General features: G+C 43.6%; 1 protein-coding gene across 4 annotated transcripts in view; it reads left to right on the forward strand.

The window, feature by feature from the left end:
* Nucleotides 1-18,681, forward strand: part of prrc2b (proline-rich coiled-coil 2B) — a 79,748-nt gene that overhangs the window by 16,077 nt on the left and 44,990 nt on the right. For all 4 annotated transcript variants that reach the window (XM_068012146.1, XM_068012148.1, XM_068012147.1 and 1 more), the window contains exons 2-12: nt 1,019-1,197; nt 1,861-2,038; nt 3,889-3,985; nt 4,406-4,478; nt 7,096-7,239; nt 8,387-8,634; nt 11,360-11,454; nt 12,013-12,158; nt 14,827-14,914; nt 15,620-15,794; nt 18,306-18,654. In XM_068012146.1, coding sequence (XP_067868247.1) covers nt 1,080-1,197; nt 1,861-2,038; nt 3,889-3,985; nt 4,406-4,478; nt 7,096-7,239; nt 8,387-8,634; nt 11,360-11,454; nt 12,013-12,158; nt 14,827-14,914; nt 15,620-15,794; nt 18,306-18,654 — 1,711 coding nt within the window. In that variant the 5' untranslated portion in view covers nt 1,019-1,079. The remainder of the gene's footprint in view (nt 1-1,018; nt 1,198-1,860; nt 2,039-3,888; nt 3,986-4,405; nt 4,479-7,095; nt 7,240-8,386; nt 8,635-11,359; nt 11,455-12,012; nt 12,159-14,826; nt 14,915-15,619; nt 15,795-18,305; nt 18,655-18,681) is intronic.

Genomic DNA, 18,681 nt, shown 5'->3' on the forward strand with positions numbered 1-18,681 from the left:
TATGTTTGTTTATAGGATGTGGCCAACACGGCAGCATTAATTTGCTCATCTATGTAGTGTAGGACTGGAGTCAAATGCATGCCAGACTGCATTGGATGACAGGTTCGCTTCTCTGAAAGACATTAGTGAACCATTTGGATTTTCATGATTCTCTGGTCCATGTTAATTGCATCTTAATTGAGTGTTTGCTTGTATTCAAGTGGTGGCCATTAACTGGAGTTTCACTTGTGCTTCTATATATACAAATGGACTGAAACAGTGCTGGTTGGGTTTGGAGGTGCATGTTTGTAATGTTTATCTCTGTAAATAAAAACTTCTGAATGTGTTAAGATTAGGCTCCAGTTTGATTTATTTACCACCTGGCTATAGTGTAACAGTGCAAACTCAAAAATTACCACGTCTGTTGAATTCATTTTTACAATTAGCTGTGGAAGGATTTAAGCTCGCGACTATGGGTTACTTGTCCAGTACCACCATCGCTAGGCTATCAGACCCAAGTACCTGATAGTCAGCTGGCATAGCATAGGTCCTGAGGCCGTCCCTCACTGTGTGCCTCAGCTACTTGCTGTTTAAACCAGTGGAACCATTGGGGAAGCCGTTTGGTTCATTACAGTCCTTGCCTATTCCTGGACAAGAATATATAAAGCATTGTGTTCTGGAAAAATGTTTGAACCTTGAGCAAGGCAGTGACGATCCTTGTCTGCATTTGGGTGTATTGTGTCATTTGTGGTGTAATGGGCAGTAAGAGCCCTGCTGGCCCATTTCTTCAGTTTGGTACGGTTACTTCTAATCAGCACTGTACCATCTGAGGTCGAGGCATGGACTTCACTGTAAAGAATTATTGTGTCATGTGCCTGTGTCTGAGCTGCTCGCAGAACCCTTGGGTTGTATTGGATGCTGTTTGGTTCTTTTGGGAGCAGAAGCATATTTACTATGTGTAGTTTGAGAAGTACTTGGATTGAAATTGGATAAGCAGAAAGCTTGCTTCTGAACAATATTTTTGTTTTTTCCCCCCCAGTGAGCGGCACGCTCTCAGCGGTGCTGAAAACAACCACCATACTCGATGACATTCCAGCGCAATGTCAGATCGTTTGGGGCAAACTACCAAGGGGAAGGATGGAAAATCGAAGTACTCCTCTCTCAGTCTGTTCGATAAATACAAAGGAAAATCATTAGAAACCCAGAAACATTCAGGAGGTATGGAACATGAAAGAAATTCAGCCAGATACAGGCTTTACTGGGGCTTGTCGTTTCCACTTATATTGAGCTTTTCCCAGTGTTTCTTTTTCCAATTCCCAGTTTTGTTTTCTGGTAGTAACAAGCAATGCTGAGGGATGGTTCTGTGGGTGACTGTCATTTTCTAACACTTTGTCCAGTATGAGAGGAATTACCGCTGAGGCTGATTCTGTCTTCAGTTACCATATGGTATAGTCTCTCCTCCTCCTGGGCTGCTACCCCCTCTCCTAGTGTTGTTTTCACACCACAATGGCATCTTGCGCCTTTCATTCAGCTGTTTAAACTTACAACTTTGCTCTAATTTATACCTCTTATTAAGGATCTTGATTGCTTTTGCACCTGTGGCTGGAGCTATAATAAAGTTAAACTAATATCTTATACTCTTTAAAAGAGTACCTCTCTTATTGCCTTTTCTCTGGGGTGTGGTATAAGGCTGTACTTCCACTGCAACTATTGTACTGTTGTGAAGGAGATTTGCTTTGTGCTGAGTGCAATTGCTGCTTGGATCATCACTGTGTTTCCTGGTAGGGTTTTTTTCCCATCCTTCTGGTATTGAGTGCAGGTTGGTGCACACCATCCTGTGTTCTACAGCGCACTCCTGAGCTTGTCTCATCTGTTTTGCAGTTGTCCCTCGACATGGCTTGCAGAGTCTTGGCAAAGTTGCTGCTGCCCGGCGCATGCCCCCGCCCGCAAACCTTCCCAGCTTAAAGGCTGAAAACAAAGGAAACGACCCGAACGTGACCATTGTACCAAAAGACGGAACAGGATGGGCAAGCAAACAGGAGCAGCAGGACCAAAAGAAGTAAGATTGTTTCATTACTGATTTGATTTTGGGTTCCTTTTTTTAAAAAAAATTCTTGTCTAGGTCCTTTTTGTGTCTAACCTCCTTGGGTGGGGACCGAAATCCTTTCTACAGCACTGGCATTAGTCATTCTGGGTGCTCAACCAACATAAAGTGACCTGGGCTGGATTCTCCTCCTTAAACTATTCCATATTGGGTGGTACAGCAGCAGGAAAAAGGGGTAGGGAGTACCATTGCATCATCGCTACCTCTGCCACCATGACCAGGAGTCTTTCTCTCCCTGCTCCAACAGGGAGGTTAAGTGGTATCCTCAACTACTATTCCACTGCTAAATGGCATTGGGAAGGTAGGGCTAAGTAACCCCCCCGGCCCCACCGCCCAAATTTCTTGGACTGCTGCTGGGACCACTAGGGTAGGAAGGGATGATGTAAGTTTTGGCTAGCGGTAGCAAGCCCCCTCTCAAAAAGTTAGCATGCCAGTGCCGCAAGTAATTAGGACAGCAAATGGAATTTTGGCCTTTATTGCTAGGGGGTTAGAATTTAAAAATAGGGAGGGCTTATTACAACTGTACAGGGTGTTGGTGAGGCCACACCTGGAGTACTGCGTACAGTTTTGGTTCCTGTTTTTAAGGAAGGATATACTAACATTGGAGGCAGTTCAGAAAAGGTTTACTAGGCTGATTCCTGGGATGAAGGGGCTGTTTTATCATTAATTGGAGTTTAGAAGAATGAGAGGTGGTCTTATTGAAACATATAAGATTCTAAGGGGGCTTGACAGGGTAGATGTTGAGAATATGTTTCCAGTGGTGGGGGAATCTCGAACTAGGGGACATAGTTACAGAATAAGGGGGCACACATTTAAAACTGAGATGCGAAGGAACTTCTTTTCTCAGAGGGTGGTGAATCTCTGGAATTCTCTACCTCAGAGAATTGTGGAGGCTGGGTCACTAAATGTATTTAGGGAAGAGTTAGATAGATTTTTGAAATCTCAGGGAATTGAGGGTTATGCAGAGCAGTCCTGAAAGAGGAGTTGAGGCCTGGGACAGATCAGCCATGATCTTATTGAATGGCGGGGCAGGCTTGAGGGACTGAATGGCCTACTCCTGCTCCTATTTCTTATGTTCTTTCATGTGTTGGAATGAGTAGGACTTGTCTTGATCACTTTTTCAGCCTCATCTACTGAAGGAATCACTTCTCCCCAGAACTCTTTCTTCATAAGCACTACCTCATTTCCCTAGGCAGCGGCAGCTGACTTGGTCAGTGTGGTGAGGGCACTCATTGAGTATTACCTTGTTTCTAGACCTTTATTTGTGGCCAAGCTGTTTATAATCGAATATATTTTAGTAACCACATTATTGGAACTTGTTCTAAAGAAACTACTTTGGTGAATGGGTCTAAGAACACATAGGGGCTTTTGTTGTCCTGGATACAAAATTGTAAACAATTACTAAAAAGTGAACACAGAAGGTGATGAGTAAACAGGACTTGGTATGAGTTTGGATACAGGACGCAGAGTTTTAGATGGACTCAAAGCTATGGAGGGTGGAAGATGGTGCTGACCAGGAGAAGATTGGAGTCTGGAGGTAACAAAGGCATGGATGTAGGCAGTTCTTTTAAATTGAGGCACAATTGAAGAGGTTTTCCTACAGGTGAATTTTGTCAATGGGTTCGCCAGATCTTTGTGTCCCCTCTGATTTGCCCAACCTTCAAAAATAATCCGTTTCTGTATTCTGTCATATCTGGGATTTTGAGAGAAGAGAATTGCTCAGTTCCGTTGTTTTGACTTTTGAGGCGTCCTGCAGGAGCCGAGTCTGATGGTTTTGCCGACCTTACCGGCATTGTGTTTTGCAGTACCAGTGTATCAACAGTACAGCAGCCGGAGTTGCCGTCGCAGCCGGCTTCACAGACATCTGCCTCCAGTGTGCCAAAGCCAGCACCAGTCCACGAGGTAAGACACGAGCATTTGGCAAACCTCTCAGCGGCAAGGGGAGGGAGAGGGCTCATCGTGATGTGTGAAAGGAAATGCTAGTCTGATCAAGATGGGTTTCTCCTATCTTATTTAAGTGAAAAATGGTAGCTTATTGCATGAGTTAGAGTGTGTTTAACCTATTGAATGAAAAATTGATGCAAGGAACGAAAGGTGAGCAAATTGCTACAAGACAGAATAAATAACTGCAATAAAAGAAGTTTTGCAGCTATTTAAGCACTGCGGTGCTATTCCACCTGGAATTTCAGTATGAAAAGAATCACATCAGTGGTGGTGGATGGTAGTGATTCAGAGCCAAGCACGGCTGTATCTGGTAGGTGGGTGTTTTGAACTGTTTTTTGCCTGAAATGTAATGGGTTTTCTTGTTCCAATAATTGACAGAACACAAATTCAGCTCAAGGTGGAATAAAGTCATGGGCACAATTGAAGGCAAAGCCAGTAGGACCAGGAGGTGGTGAGTTAATTATCAGATTCTTGATAAGCAACGGGTTGAAAGGTTATCAGGGGTAGGTGGGAATGTGGAGTCAAGGTTACAATCAGATCAGCCGTGAACTTATTCAATGGCGGAGCAGGCTCAAAGGGCCGAGTGGCCTACTCCTAATTCGTATCTAATTGTCTTCCAGCATATTCTAATACATTAAACAGAGAAGTGGCAAGTTATGATTCTGCTCAGAATAGGTTATCTTACAACATTAATGAGTTGTGTGCTTTCATGAGCTTAACTGTATTCATTTTACTGTGCAGACAAGCCTCAGTACTTTGGACACAAAACCAGTCCCCATCCTACTCACTCCCTGATACAGTCCCCTTGTAATAGATATGTAGCAGACAATTTATGTAGAGTGAATGCCAAAACCAAGCCCCTAGGGCTAATGTTAAGTCTATCATTTCTAACATTCAGTTTCTGCAGACCAAACTTCTAATATTACATCACATTGTACACTCCCAATTTTTTCGTTAATATAATTGGACGAGTGTCATGCAGACCCCCGCCTGCCAAGCATGAGGCATATAATTTTGCCACATGGACATTAAATTTCAAACTGTTGTTGAAGTGAAGAAAGGACTTGCTTTAAAAAATTGCCAGATCTTGGCTGGAAAGACATTTGCATATTAACAGATCGTGTTTGGAAGGACAAAGCAGCCATTCCCTGTCATATTCAACCCACAATGGATCCTTGGCTGGAAAGACATCTGTATATTAACAGACAGTGCTTGGAAAGGACAAAGGACCATTCCCTGACACATTCAACCCACAATGGACTTTTGATTACCAGACGTTGAAGATGGTGGAGCTCTAATTCCAGGTTTACTGCTAAGATGGCCGAATGCACAAATGGACATGGTCAAACCAGCTAGTCACATAACTAACCTGCTGGGCAACCGGAGTTTTTTTAATTTGTACCAACAGTTTGCGCAGAAAGCAGAATGCTCCTGGACTGAGAAGATCTCTCCTAGCTGGCTCGCCACAGCCTCTCCTGTCTGCCTGCTCCCATCTCTTTCTCACAAGCCTCTGAATCCACAGAAGGCACATGAACCCCAAGAGAGTAAAGTCTCCTACAGCGAACAAGGTTTAAGAAGAATACTGAGCCCCAACGAAAAGCAAGATCTGCCTACAATCAAGGACTCTACAGTGAGCTTGAAGAACCATAACAAAAACTCTTCAGATATTGCCTCAAACTTTTCCACTTTATTTTTCTTCTCTTTTCTGTCTCTATTTGCATGTGTGTATCACGTATTCATGCTAGCGTGGGTGTGTTGTGTATCCCTAGGCGTCAACCAAATAGAGTTTAAGTTTAAATAAATTTCAACTCTTTAAATCTAAGAAAGCCTGTTTGTGCTGTTTTCTTTGCCGTATAATTGGAAAGCGGTGAACCAGGATTCACCAAAGGGGAGCTAAAAACACAGTGTGTTTAAAATTAAGCACTTACAGTAAGACCAGGTGAAGGCTGAGAGAGATCCCTAGACACCTTTCTCACCTGGTCGTAACATTACGCATGGATTCGATGGGTTAAATGGCCTCCTTCTCTGCTGTAAATGACTCTATAAGGCATTGACTCCATTCTTGATGTAGAATACTGAACCATACTTAGGTCCAGGTAGAACCTGCTCGCTGTCATATTTAATTTTGAAGTCTCGTTATAACGATGCCAATCGAATATTAAAGGATATGAGAAGAGAGCAGGGAATTGGGGCACCAGTCAAAGGCACTTATGGGGAGTTGGTACCTTCTTAAGGCACAATGAACTGTGACTGCCTCCTGTGCTGAAATATTTTTTAACGCTCCGTAGGCTTACAACCTGTTCAAAACTCAGCTGCCTGCTTCCTGTCCGCATTGTGGCCCCAATATTGACAGGTGGATTTTGAAAACAGGCTTGGGTGAGGGGTAAGCTCAGGGGGTGTTGCCAGGGGAAGCATTCCTGCTCCTCCTGACCCACAATCAGTGCTGAAAAGGAGCTTAACTTTTCCTCGAGGCCTGGCAAACCCATCAGGCCAGGGTTAAATCTGCATAATAGTTTAAAAGTGAAGCTCCCGGCCTCATTGCCAACTCACCTCCTGGGAGTGGGGTGGTTGCCAACCCTTTGTCTCACCACTGTTAAACCTGGAAGTGGGCAGGTTGGGGTCAAGGTTGAGATTTTAATACCTCACCTGACCTCAGCCCACCTGATTTTGGGGGTTAGAATTACTCCCTAAGTCTCTTGCCTATCACCCCATCCTCTCTGACCTACCTGGCTCCCTGACCCCTAGGGTGTTTTAACTTAGAAATGTCATCCTCAGCTTCTTGCAAGGTTTCACCCCACCTATCTTTGTTGCCTCCTGCACTCTAAAATTCCCTTCTATGCCTTCTAGTTGGCTTAATTTCACTTTCGCCCCCATTGGTGACAGAGCCTTCAGGCACCACAGCCCTCCATTGGAACTTCTATATGTTCCACGGCCGTTGGTGGTCAACACTGCTCAGCTCTGTTCAGCATTGACATTACGCTCTAGCAAGCACTGATCTTGGGAGTGTAATGTCTTAAATACACCTGGGGTTGGATTGTGGGTGACGTTTTTGTTGTTGTGTGCTTTAGGCGGAAGAGGATTGAACAAGCAGTTACCGTTCTCTCACGAGGAATTTCCAACATTGAAAGCAGCTGGAGATCAGGAAAAGGCTGGAAAAGAAAAGGACACCACAGATCAATCATATGGGCCAGGACCAAGCCTCCGCCCACAGAGTAAGACACACAGCAAATGCAAGATCTGAAACTTCTGCTAATACACAGACATTTACTGGGAGTGTTTCATGGCCAGCCTAGAGCGTTTGTAAAGTGCTGAGTGTGAGGAGAGGAAAATGTGTGTCAGATTCCACAGAGAAGAATAATACTGTTTTCAGGTTCTAAAGTACAGTAGGTGACATGATGGCACAGCTGCTTTATTTACTAAAAACCACATGGTGAGCCGTTACCCTTAGTAACTTGCCAGTTGGGACACGATTCCCCTACTTGATTCTTAGTCAAGCATCCTGTGTTGACACTGCTATTTTTTAAAAGTTCTGAAAAAGTAAGAGAAATCTCTAAAAGGATCTGAAACCTGAAAATCACCCCTCCCAAAAAAACTCTGAACTTTACATTAAACTCTTATTGATTTTGCAAGCAGCACGTTTTTGTACAGATCCAAGCAAGTAGCTTTGTTGATTCCTCCTTGAAACGATGTAGTCTGTTTTTCTACAAATCTCATTCTTCCCAGAACTAATAACTCCGATCTCCTCTATAGGAGACTAGGTCCAGCTGTTTAAAATAATTCTGTATGAAAGTGGTTAATGCTAGACACCTTAGTTGAGTGCGAGTCTGAAACTATTTCCCTTTAGTGCTGGTGTGTAAAATACGCCTCCATAAATGAGAAAGTTTTCCCTTGAAGCATGATTTATTCCTTAATTCAAAATCAGTTGTAGAATTATAGATGGCAGACAGCTATAATTAGGCGTTTAAACAATTTTGGGAAGATTGTCAAGGAAATCTAATCCCATAATCTCAAGGACAATTAGAGATGGGCAATAAGTACTGGCCTTGGTGGTGATACCACATCCCAAGAACTAATGAAAAAAATTGAGATCAATATTTTTAACATTTAAAAAAAAAAGTCACGCTAAGATCCCTTTTGTGGAATGCCTGTCCGTAAAGTTAAGAAATGATGAAACTTGTATGTTTTAGGTAAAGTATGGCTAAAATTAGCTGGTCCGTCAAATTTGGCTTCGGTCTTCAAACTGTAATGGCTGGAACGTGTCTGATCTGCTGCCCTGTTTGGAGACTCAGCTACTTTATTTTAATGCATCTGCTTACCAATCGGTCCCATTCTAGAATCAAGTTCTGTTTCTCTTTGCAGATGTAGCCATTTGGAGGGAGGGTGGTGGGCGAAACCTGAACCCCACGGCAGCATCAACTGCACCGCCGCCAGAAGTGGAAGCCAAAAGCTCAGGCCAAGAAGATCCCGTACACGCGCCAGTGTCGTCAAGTGACCCAAAGGAGCCTTCGCTGCGTCCCACTACTCCGCTGAGGAGAGGATCTGGAATACCATTGCAGACTGGGACTCACCAATTCCCATCCACCTACCGTGATATGCTGCCTACATTTGTAAGTTGATTAAAGAACCAGTAAATTGCCTTTGGCGTTTCCCATGGCAATCAGTGCATATGTTTATATACAAGGTTACAATGAAATTGGGAGAAAAATTTCAAACATTTGCTTTACAGCACCACCTAGTAGCCAAAGCCTGCAGCTAAGTCGTGACAATTAACATAGCAAAATTGAATGGGAAGTGTTGACATAGTAATTTACACTGGTAATTGTTTTCAGAAAAGTGTGACTAGAACAAGAAGTAAGGACTTTTAATATGTATAGATAGTCCGAACGTAGGAAAATGACAGGTAGGAAAAAGCCAACTGGTCCGTCAAGGCTGTTCTACAGTCATTATGACTGGGGCATCATGATCAGACACTTGGTCTTCACCCCCCTGCCCAACTCCTGCAGCCATGTAACCTTCTGGGACAGGCAGAGAACAACCCCAGGGCCAGTAAGGGATAAAATGCTCTGGTAAAATTCCTCTCTTGGATCAAGTGTTATCTGTAAAGCCATGTAAACATGTCTCTCTGCTTTTGCTGGCTTTCAAAAAAAAGTGAGTTGTGCTATCCGCACAAGGTTAATGTATTCAGTAGGGATGGCGAAAGTTCAGATGGTCAACATAGCTTCTGTGACACTAACCTGCTAAAGCAACGGTTTTTCCCGTGAGTACAGTGACCTGTTAATTTTGTATGTGGTGGATGAACTACATTTAGAGAATGAGGAAGGTCATGCTATTGCGTTTGACATTAAAGTCCACCAGCTCAAGTGCCACCGAACATTGTAGATGACACTCCCATCCATTATGGGAAGGATCACTGAGAAATAAAACAATTCAGTCGCTATCTTTTCTGGGCTTGCTGCCAATTCTGTAAAACTTGTACATTAGGCCCAGTGCAAAGTGGAATTTTGTAGTCTTCATTTATGTTGCGCGGTTTACGTTGGAACTATTCATCTCTCGCCATCCATCGGCATTGTGATTAGCTGAAACCTTCTCTGCTTTCCCAGGGCCATAATAAATTGCATCTGTCCTGTTCATTTTATCTTGAAAGGCACGGTGTATAGATAAACAAGGGAATGGGAACTGTGGACTGAAGCCAAAAAGATAAGAGGGAAGTAAAATTGTGCTGGCTCCAGATTCTGAGAGTAAATAATAAGGAAGGTTCCCATGTGTCAAATGGCCAAGTCTGATATGCTAACTTACTGTTGATTGCAGTTGGGGTCATGCTTCTAATCAGTGCTGAACTAGTAGATATAACTCCTTAATATGAATATTAACTGCAGTTAAGGATAACAAAAATGGAGAACACGATAAAATAGCCTAAGAAAAACAGTGAGGGCAATCCACAATGTAACATCCACTACCTAAAAGGCAGAGTTCACCAGTTGTCTGATTACTGCAGTTGATGTGTGATGAGCAGCATTTTAACTTTTAGCAGAACTGCCTCATTGCTCTCATTAGGATTTCAGTAAAGTGAAACGGGCATGTGAAATTTTCAGACCATTTCCACTAGAAGAACTCTGCAGCAATGCAATTATAGCTGTTTGGCCTCCCAAACAGGCATCATCTCCGAACACAGCATTTTGAGCCAACAATAGCATGGGTATCAGTCTAGTCAGGTTGGAAGAAGTATGAAAGGGTTGATAGCTGGCTGAAAACTGGCATAGCATTAGTGTTTTGGTGCTAAATAGTTAAAGAAACCCAGTGAGAACACTTTGTTCCTGTTTTGTAGCTTGTGCTTTGTGATGCCAGAGACAGTAACAGTTTTCAAGTAAATGTCTTTTCAGCTGATGCTTATTAGCATTTCATTCCAAATTAGAATAGATAATAGTTACTTTGTAATGCGTAAAGCCACAAACACGTTTGGGGGATGGAATGCAAAATCTTCAATACGAAAAGGCCATCAGGTCCAATAGAGGGGTCTCCATTTTATAGTTCAGTCCCGTTTTCTCAGCCTCTTCTTCAATCCCCTCTTTCTTCAGAATGCAACCTGTTTTGTCTTGAACCTGTTTGTAACCCCCACGTCAGTGACCTTCCAATGATATAATCCACAGCTCTTCCAATTTGAATGGAATAGTTGTGCTGACCTCTTCTCTTTCTCAGTGTGGTCATCTGTACCTTAATGCCCTCCTGTATTTGAGCCCTTCCATTCCCTTCAAAATCTTAAAGCTTCAATTAGCCTATTTACCAAAAGAAAAGCTGCAACTTTTTAAACCACCCCCCACCCAGCATTCCCCCCCCCCCCCCCCGCATTCCCCCCCACACCCCACACCAGGGGGGTATTATTCACTCTGGGTGAGGGGTCGGGTATTGTTCACTCGGTGAGGGGTCGTGTATTGCTCAGTCTCGGTGAGGGGTCGGAAGGTATATTGTTCACTCAGTGAGGGGTCGGGTAATGTTCAGTCTGGGTGAGAGGTAGGGGGGGGGTGCATTGCTCTCTCTTGGTGAGGGGTGGGGGTGTATTGTTCACTGGGTGGGAGTGTGTATTATTCACTCTTGGTGAGGGGTGGGGGTGTATTGTTCACTGGGTGGGAGTGTGTGTATTATTCACTCTTGGTGAGGGGTGGGGGTGTATTGTTCACTCTGGGTGAGGGGTAGGAGGTGTATTGTTCACTCTGGGTGGGTGGGGTGGGGGCGGTGTATTCACTCTCGGTTATAGGTAGTTCATTCATGAGGGCAGATTTCATCTGTTAATCATCTCATTACTAATGTGTGGCATGGATTTATTTTTCCCTGCAGATGTGCCCACCACAATCACGGGGACCTCAGCCTACCCCTGTCGTTGGTCCACAAGGAGCCATACAGTATCCGTTCCAGCCACCTGAGCCAATTAGGTAAGAAGCATGTTTACAATCAGTGCAGATATTAATTGTGGTATGGAACATATGATTTTGTTAGACCATTTGCAGCTTCAGCTAAATGGGCTATTTGACAATTTTTTAACGATGATCTATTATTTCAAAATGTGTTGTGAAATTAAACTTGTACGTTGACTGGAACCTAAATCCCATAGTCCAAACAGCATGCTTGTTTCAATCTCAGTAGTGTTCTGTGTAAAATTGATGGAGCATGGTGAAGGACAGAGGTTATTCTTTGTTCTCTCACTTTGCTCACGTAGTCGCTCGACTTAGCCTCACCAAAGGCAGCTCTCTCTATACTGCATTAATATAAAAGCAAAATGCTACGGATGCTGGAAATCGGAAATAAAAACAGAAATGCTGGAAATACTCAGGTCTGGCAGCATCTGTGGAGAGAGAAGCAGAATTAACGTCTCAGGTCTGTGACCTTTCATCACCTTTCACTTAGACTGCAGGTTGTCGTTCTAATATCGGAAGATGAGCCCTAACTGCATGGCTGGGTCATGCTTTAATTCCCAATGTGGTTATTCACAGGTATCCCCGGGGAGTGTCTCGTCCTACACGCCCAGCTAGGCCTGCTCGGCGACCAGGTGAACCTACTGATAGACCAGCCATTGTTAATCCTGATGATCTCAAAGAACTGGATCAGCTGGATATTGAAACAGAAGATGGATGGGCAGGTGAGAGTTCTTTTCTTTTGGGCCTCCTTATCTCGAGAGACAATGGATACGCGCCTGGAGGTGGTCAGTGGTTTGTGAAGCAGCGCCTGGAGTGGCTATAAAGGCCAATTCTGGAGTGACAGGCTCTTCCACAGGTGCTGCAGAGAAATTTGTTTGTTGGGGCTGTTGCACAGTTGGCTCTCCCCTTGCGCCTCTGTCTTTTTTCCTGCCAACTACTAAGTCTCTTCGACTCGCCACAATTTAGCCCTGTCTTTATGGCTGCCCGCCAGCTCTGGCGAATGCTGGCAACTGACTCCCACGACTTGTGATCAATGTCACACGATTTCATGTCGCGTTTGCAGACGTCTTTATAACGGAGACATGGACGGCCGGTGGGTCTGATACCAGTGGCGAGCTCGCTGTACAATGTGTCTTTGGGGATCCTGCCATCTTCCATGCGGCTCACATGGCCAAGCCATCTCAAGCGCCGCTGACTCAGTAGTGTGTATAAGCTGGGGGTGTTGGCCGCTTCAAGGACTTCTGTGTTGGAGATATAGTCCTGCCACCTGATGCCAAGTATTCTCCGAAGGCAGCGAAGATGGAATGAATTGAGACGTCGCTCTTGGCTGGCATACGTTGTCCAGGCCTCGCTGCCGTAGAGCAAGGTACTGAGGACACAGGCCTGGTACACTCGGACTTTTGTGTTCCGTGTCAGTGCGCCATTTTCCCACACTCTCTTGGCCAGTCTGGACATAGCAGTGGAAGCCTTACCCATGCGAGTGTAACACAATTAAAATGTAATTTTTTTTGAGAGGGGGAGCTAATCACACAGTTCCTAGAACTTTAACCAAATGGTGATAATATGCAGTAAAAACATGTTTTTTTACCATGTGCCTGCCCACTTTTTTTCATGTTTGTGCTTTTGGCTAGGGCTGTTCATTATTCTGTTACTTAACACCCTCTCTGCACTAACGCTTTGTCTTTCACCACCCCATTAACGCACCCTCTGCTTTTGCTCCATGACCTTCTCGTCAGTTATTCTCCGTGACCTTCTGTCCTATCAACACCTTCCCTTTTGTTATCTTTTGCCCCACCCCTGCTTTATTTGCTTAAAACCTATTACATTTCTAACCTTTGCCAGTTCTGACGAATGGTCACTGACCTGAAAAGTTAACTCTGCTTCTGTCTTCACAGATGCTGCCAGACCTGCTGAGTATTTCCAGCATTTTTTGTTTTTATTTCATATTTCCAGCATTTGCAGTATTTTGCTTTTAGTTTGGTGATAATGTGCACTTGTGTGAGGTGCATTTGTCGTATTTGAGTTACATGGCATCATTGATTTCCCACTGAACTAGAAATGCACTGCAAATCAAGTCAATCCTTGTACAGATCGAGGGTGTTCAGTAGCACAGTGCATGGCCAGGCATCTGAAAATTCGTAGAGATGTAGAGCAGGGGTATCCCTGGAAAGTTGGGTGGCTACTTATATAATTAAAATTGACTACCATTTAATTTGTATTTGTCTGAAGTTGCTGATTCTAACCCATCTTGGTGTTCTGACCTAATGCTATTACCTCATTGATGGGTAAGTTCTAACAGCAATCCTTTGCAGCCCTCCAGGTCAAACCGGCCAATAAGTCTGAGTTGGTTGAATCTTATGGTCTGCAGTCCCAGGGCTCAGGTCTGCATGGGACTCACAGGGTGCAGTTTAGACACCTCAGCCTGAAGATTATTAAGTCAACATATCTTCAGGGTGCCCCTGATTTCGAATTGTTCCAAACAAAAATGCTACAAAACTTGTTGCGTTGACTGATCACAACCCGTCTTGAGCATTTTTTTTTAAATTCTGATCTTCTAACATTGTAGGACTTATGCTTTGAGATGCTGAAAGTGTCCCAAGTGCTGATGGCACTGGCACACGTTGTGCTTAGCCCTAGTAACAATATTATAGTGGTTTGGAAGCACATCTCTGCTGACTTGCTGTATTCTCAGGGTATGATTTGATTTGATTTGATTTTTGATTTAGAGATACAGCACTGAAACAGGCCCTTCCGCCCACCGAGTCTGTGCTGACCATTAACCACTCATTTATACTATTCCTATACTAATCCTATATTCCTACCACATCCTCACCTGTCCCTATATTTCCCTACCACCTACCTATACTAGGGGCAATTTATAATGGCCAATTTACCTATCAACCTGCAAGTCTTTTGGCTGTGGGAGGAAACCGGAGCACCCGGAGGAAATCCATGCAGACACAGGGAGAACTTGCAAACTCCACACAGGCAGTACCCAGAATTGAACCCGGGTCGCTGGAGCTGTGAGGCTGCGGTGCTGACCACTGCGCCACTGTGCCGCCCTTAATGGTTATCTGTTCTGGGCACTTTCAGTCAAAAGTGCAGTTCCGAGCTGTTGATTTGAAATCTCCGTAGGTGAGCTGATGGAGAAGCCTATGAATTTGTTGGAAAATCTGCCCTGTCCTAGACTCTGCTGCATATACATCCTCTGCTGTATGTTTTACCAGCTCACTTTGCACATGGGGTATCATGTACCATGGAGCGATCATTCTGACTGGTTTTCGACAACCCCTCTTTTTGTTCTGGTGTTTGAGGAATGTTTAAACTCAGCAGTCCAATCTCTGAAGTGGAATCCTGGTCCTGTCTCTAATCACTTTTTCATTTATTCAGGTGAACATGAGGAAGTGGATTATTCAGAAAAGCTAAAATTCAGTGATGACGAAGATGAAGAAATGTCAAGAGAGAGAAAAGAGAAATGGTACGTATTTCGCCTGGAATGGCCGTTACAGCCCGAAACCTTGATTTTTTTTTTCAATGTTTCATGAGCCATTGAATAAAATGGTCTTAGCTCATCTTTTCTGATAAGACTTAAATTTATATAATGCCTTTCATGACTTCAGGACATCCCAAGGCCCTTTACAACCAATGAAGTACAGTCTCAACTGTATTCCCACTAAACTGCTGACCACCCAGCCTCCCTTCCTTGGCCCCGATACTAGATGATGTAAATGGTTCCTCTCTACAGGCACATCCCCCGGCCTTTTTAAATCTGCCATCACTATTGCCCCCTGCAAAAAAGCCCTTGCAACCCACTGTCTCATCTTCAAACTGCCTTCCCTCGCAGTCTTTGAACATGTTGCCTCCCAAATCCTTGCCCATCCCTACCACAGTTCCTCACTTGAATCCTTCCAATTGGGTTTCTACCCCTCCCACAGCAGTGAAAGAGCCCAGAACAAAGTCACCAACGACATTCTTCTCCATGTTTCCTTTGGCTCAGAGCTTGTTTTTTTTTGATTGCACCTCTACAAACACAAGTTGTTCAGGGAAGTGCACTTTTAATGCTGAGTAAGGTGGAATAAGTTGTAACTGGGAGTTGTGTTACACTTGAGCTGTGTATCCCATTTGAAGTATACGCATGGACACAAAATAATAGACTAACACTCAAATACTTTATACTCTCTAGGGAAAGGGACATGAAGATGGCACGTCAGCGCTCTTTAAATGCTAAGCTTGAAACAAAGATGGAGCCCTCCATGTGCAGTGAATCCATTTGGGGTAACCCATTACCCTCCAGCCAGTCAAATCACGGGCTACAGGATCCTGAATCACGGTGGAACCTATCTACTGCTGAGACAAGGGTATTTTCAGTTCACTTCACCAATTTTCGTTCACCTTAACTGAATCTTCTTAGCTGAAATTCCCAATTGAGTGAATACTTCAGAGTATAGTTGACCGTCTTCACAGCTAAATCCCACTGCATCTTCATCTGTACTGTGTCCTCCATGTCTGGCAGAGTAGGGTTTATTCAAATCACTGCAGATGTTTAACACCGTCAATGTTACATCATTTATACATGGACAGTAAAAATGCAGATAAGTGCAAGATTTAAGAATGCAAATAGTAAGTATAAAAAAACCCATTTCCCTTTGATCCACCCACCTGCTGTCTTCTCCAAATAATGTGGTTGATACTGAAAAAACAGTGTTTAAATTGACTGCTGGTGGAGACAGCTGCTTTGTTCCAGTTACCAGTAAAATGTTCCCTTTTTTCTTCCGTTGCTTGTTGCTGTGAAATCTGACCCAGTGTAATTACGTGAATTTGGGCGGTGTGTGTTGTAGAATCTGTTCTAATTTCCCGGTTTGTTTCTCAGGTGAGGTCTGTAGAGTGGAAGAACAGAAATCTGTTTGGTGCCCTTAGACTTTATGGTTTAAGTTATATTGTGGCATCACTTCTTGATAAGCCTATTGCATGAGGTAGAGATACAAAATGGACTCATTTCCGATTGCTGGTTCATGAATCAGGCAACCCTCATGACATGCCGCCGTCCCTCTTGAGTTACAATCATACAGCACAGTAGAAGGCCCGTTGTGGCTATGCAGTCTTTTGAAGGATGCTGTCCAATTTGTCTACTGCCCTGCTCTCCCCTGCAAATTTTTCCTTCTCAAGTACTGCATGAAAGATACTGAATCTGCTTCCACCATCCTTTTAGGCAGTACACATTCTAGATCGTAACAAATTGCTGCAATAAAAAAAAATTCTCCTAATTTTCCTTCTGGTTCTTTTTAAACTTAAATCTGTATCCCCTAGTTTCCCTCCTGCCAATGTCTTTCCATATAACTGAAGTGCTTCATCCCTGGTAACATTCTAATAAATCTCCTCTGTGCATCTTGCAAGTCCCACTTCTCCTGAAAGAGCTCCCCCTGCCCTTTCCCCATAGCCCTGCAGATTATTTCCTTTTCAAGTATTTGTCCAATTTGCTTTTGAATTGAATGCTTCTGCCGTCCTTTCAGGCACTGATCATAAATCGCTGTGTTCAAAAAAAAAATTCCTCATCTCTGCTACTTCTGTTAATTATCTTAAATCTGTGTCCTTTGGTTACTGACATTCTTGCCAGTGGAAACAGTTTCTGCTTATTTACTCTATCAAAAACCATTCATGATTTTAAATACCTCTATTAAATCTCCCCGTAACTTTTTCTGCTCTATGGAAAACAACCACAGCTTCTCCAGTCTCTCTACATAACTGAAGTCCTTCATCCCTAGTACCATTCAGCATTGTGGATGTTCCATCATTGAGTATATTCAAGGCTGAGAGGGGTAGATTTTTGGTCTCTTGGAGTCAAAGGATATGGGGAGCCAGCAGGAAAGTGGAGTTGAGGCAGAAGATCAGCTGTGATTGTATTGAATGGCTCGAGGGGCCATACGGTTTCCTCCTGCTCCTATTTCTTATGTTTATTCTAGTGCATCCCTGCACCCTCTCCAAGGCCTTGACATCCTTCCCAAAGTGTGGTGCTCAGAATTTGACATGGTACCTAAGTTGAGGCCTAACCAGTGATTTATAAAAGTTTAGCATAACATCTCAGATTGTGTTTTTATGTGCGTCATGATCAAATGTGTATATACACAGACGTTTTATTAAGGAGCGTTTATTACAGGGATCAGATGGAAAGATGAAGTAAAGCAAATGTATATTGTTGGCTGACCCAGGCAAGAACAATGGCAGAAACTTTGGCTCTAACCAGCAGGCAAGTTCCGACCTTGGGTGATGCTCAGACTTTCAGGCTGCCTTTTATTCACACTCTCAAATTTTGAACCTCTTTTTATCCTTATTTCATCCCTTACCTTGAATCAGTTTTATTAGCATTCTATATGCATAGTCTACAAAGAAGCTGGTTACTGGTTTTTCAGCAATGAAAAGCTCACACTAGGGTTGGCAAATATGTGGTTTGGGTTGAAACCCTTCTTGCCATGTTCTGCTGAAGCCTGAGTTTGTAGACTGGTGTCAGGAAAGGGATTCAGACTGGACAAAGCAAGGTTTGACTGGATACTGGATTATTGAGTGTTGAAACCCCACAGAATCTACAGAGTAAACGCAAAATACTGCGGATGCTGGAAATCTGAAATAAAAACAAGAAATGCTGGAAATGCACAGTAGGTCTGGCAGCATCTGTGGAGAGAGAAGCAGAGCTAACGTTTCAGGTCAGTGACCCTTCTTCAGAAATGTTAACTCTGCTTCTCTCTCCACAGATGCTGCCAGACCTACTGAGTATTTCCAGCATTTCTTGTTTTTATTTCAGAATCTACAGAGTTTCAGTTTAAATGTTACCTTTGTCAGCACTTCAAAAGTTTAATCTCTTCCATTTCTCTCAGGCTGGTGTCTTCCAAAAACTGACAGGAGTTAATAGATGGGCAGATGCTCCTGTTGAGAAAGATGAAGTGTGGCGACAGCGGCCAAATTCTGGCACCAATGAACGTTCTGAGGCATTGGAACGAGTCAGGAGGAGGCGCGAGGAGGAAGAACGACGGGCCCAGGAAGAGCGACTAGCTGCCTGTGCTGAAAAACTGAAGAAACTTGATCAAAAACGTGGAGCGATAGAGAACTCTGTTAAATTTGACGTAAGGAAAAGGGATGATGCTGAAACTAAGGCGAGCACGGACTCTATAACTCTGTCTGCACAGCAGAAACCATACACTGACAGCAAACAGAATTTACCAAAAGGTACCGATGGCAGTTCTGGATTTGAAG

The sequence above is a fragment of the Heterodontus francisci genome, chromosome 32 (genome assembly GCF_036365525.1).
Source record: "Heterodontus francisci isolate sHetFra1 chromosome 32, sHetFra1.hap1, whole genome shotgun sequence".
Lineage (NCBI taxonomy): Eukaryota > Metazoa > Chordata > Chondrichthyes > Heterodontiformes > Heterodontidae > Heterodontus > Heterodontus francisci.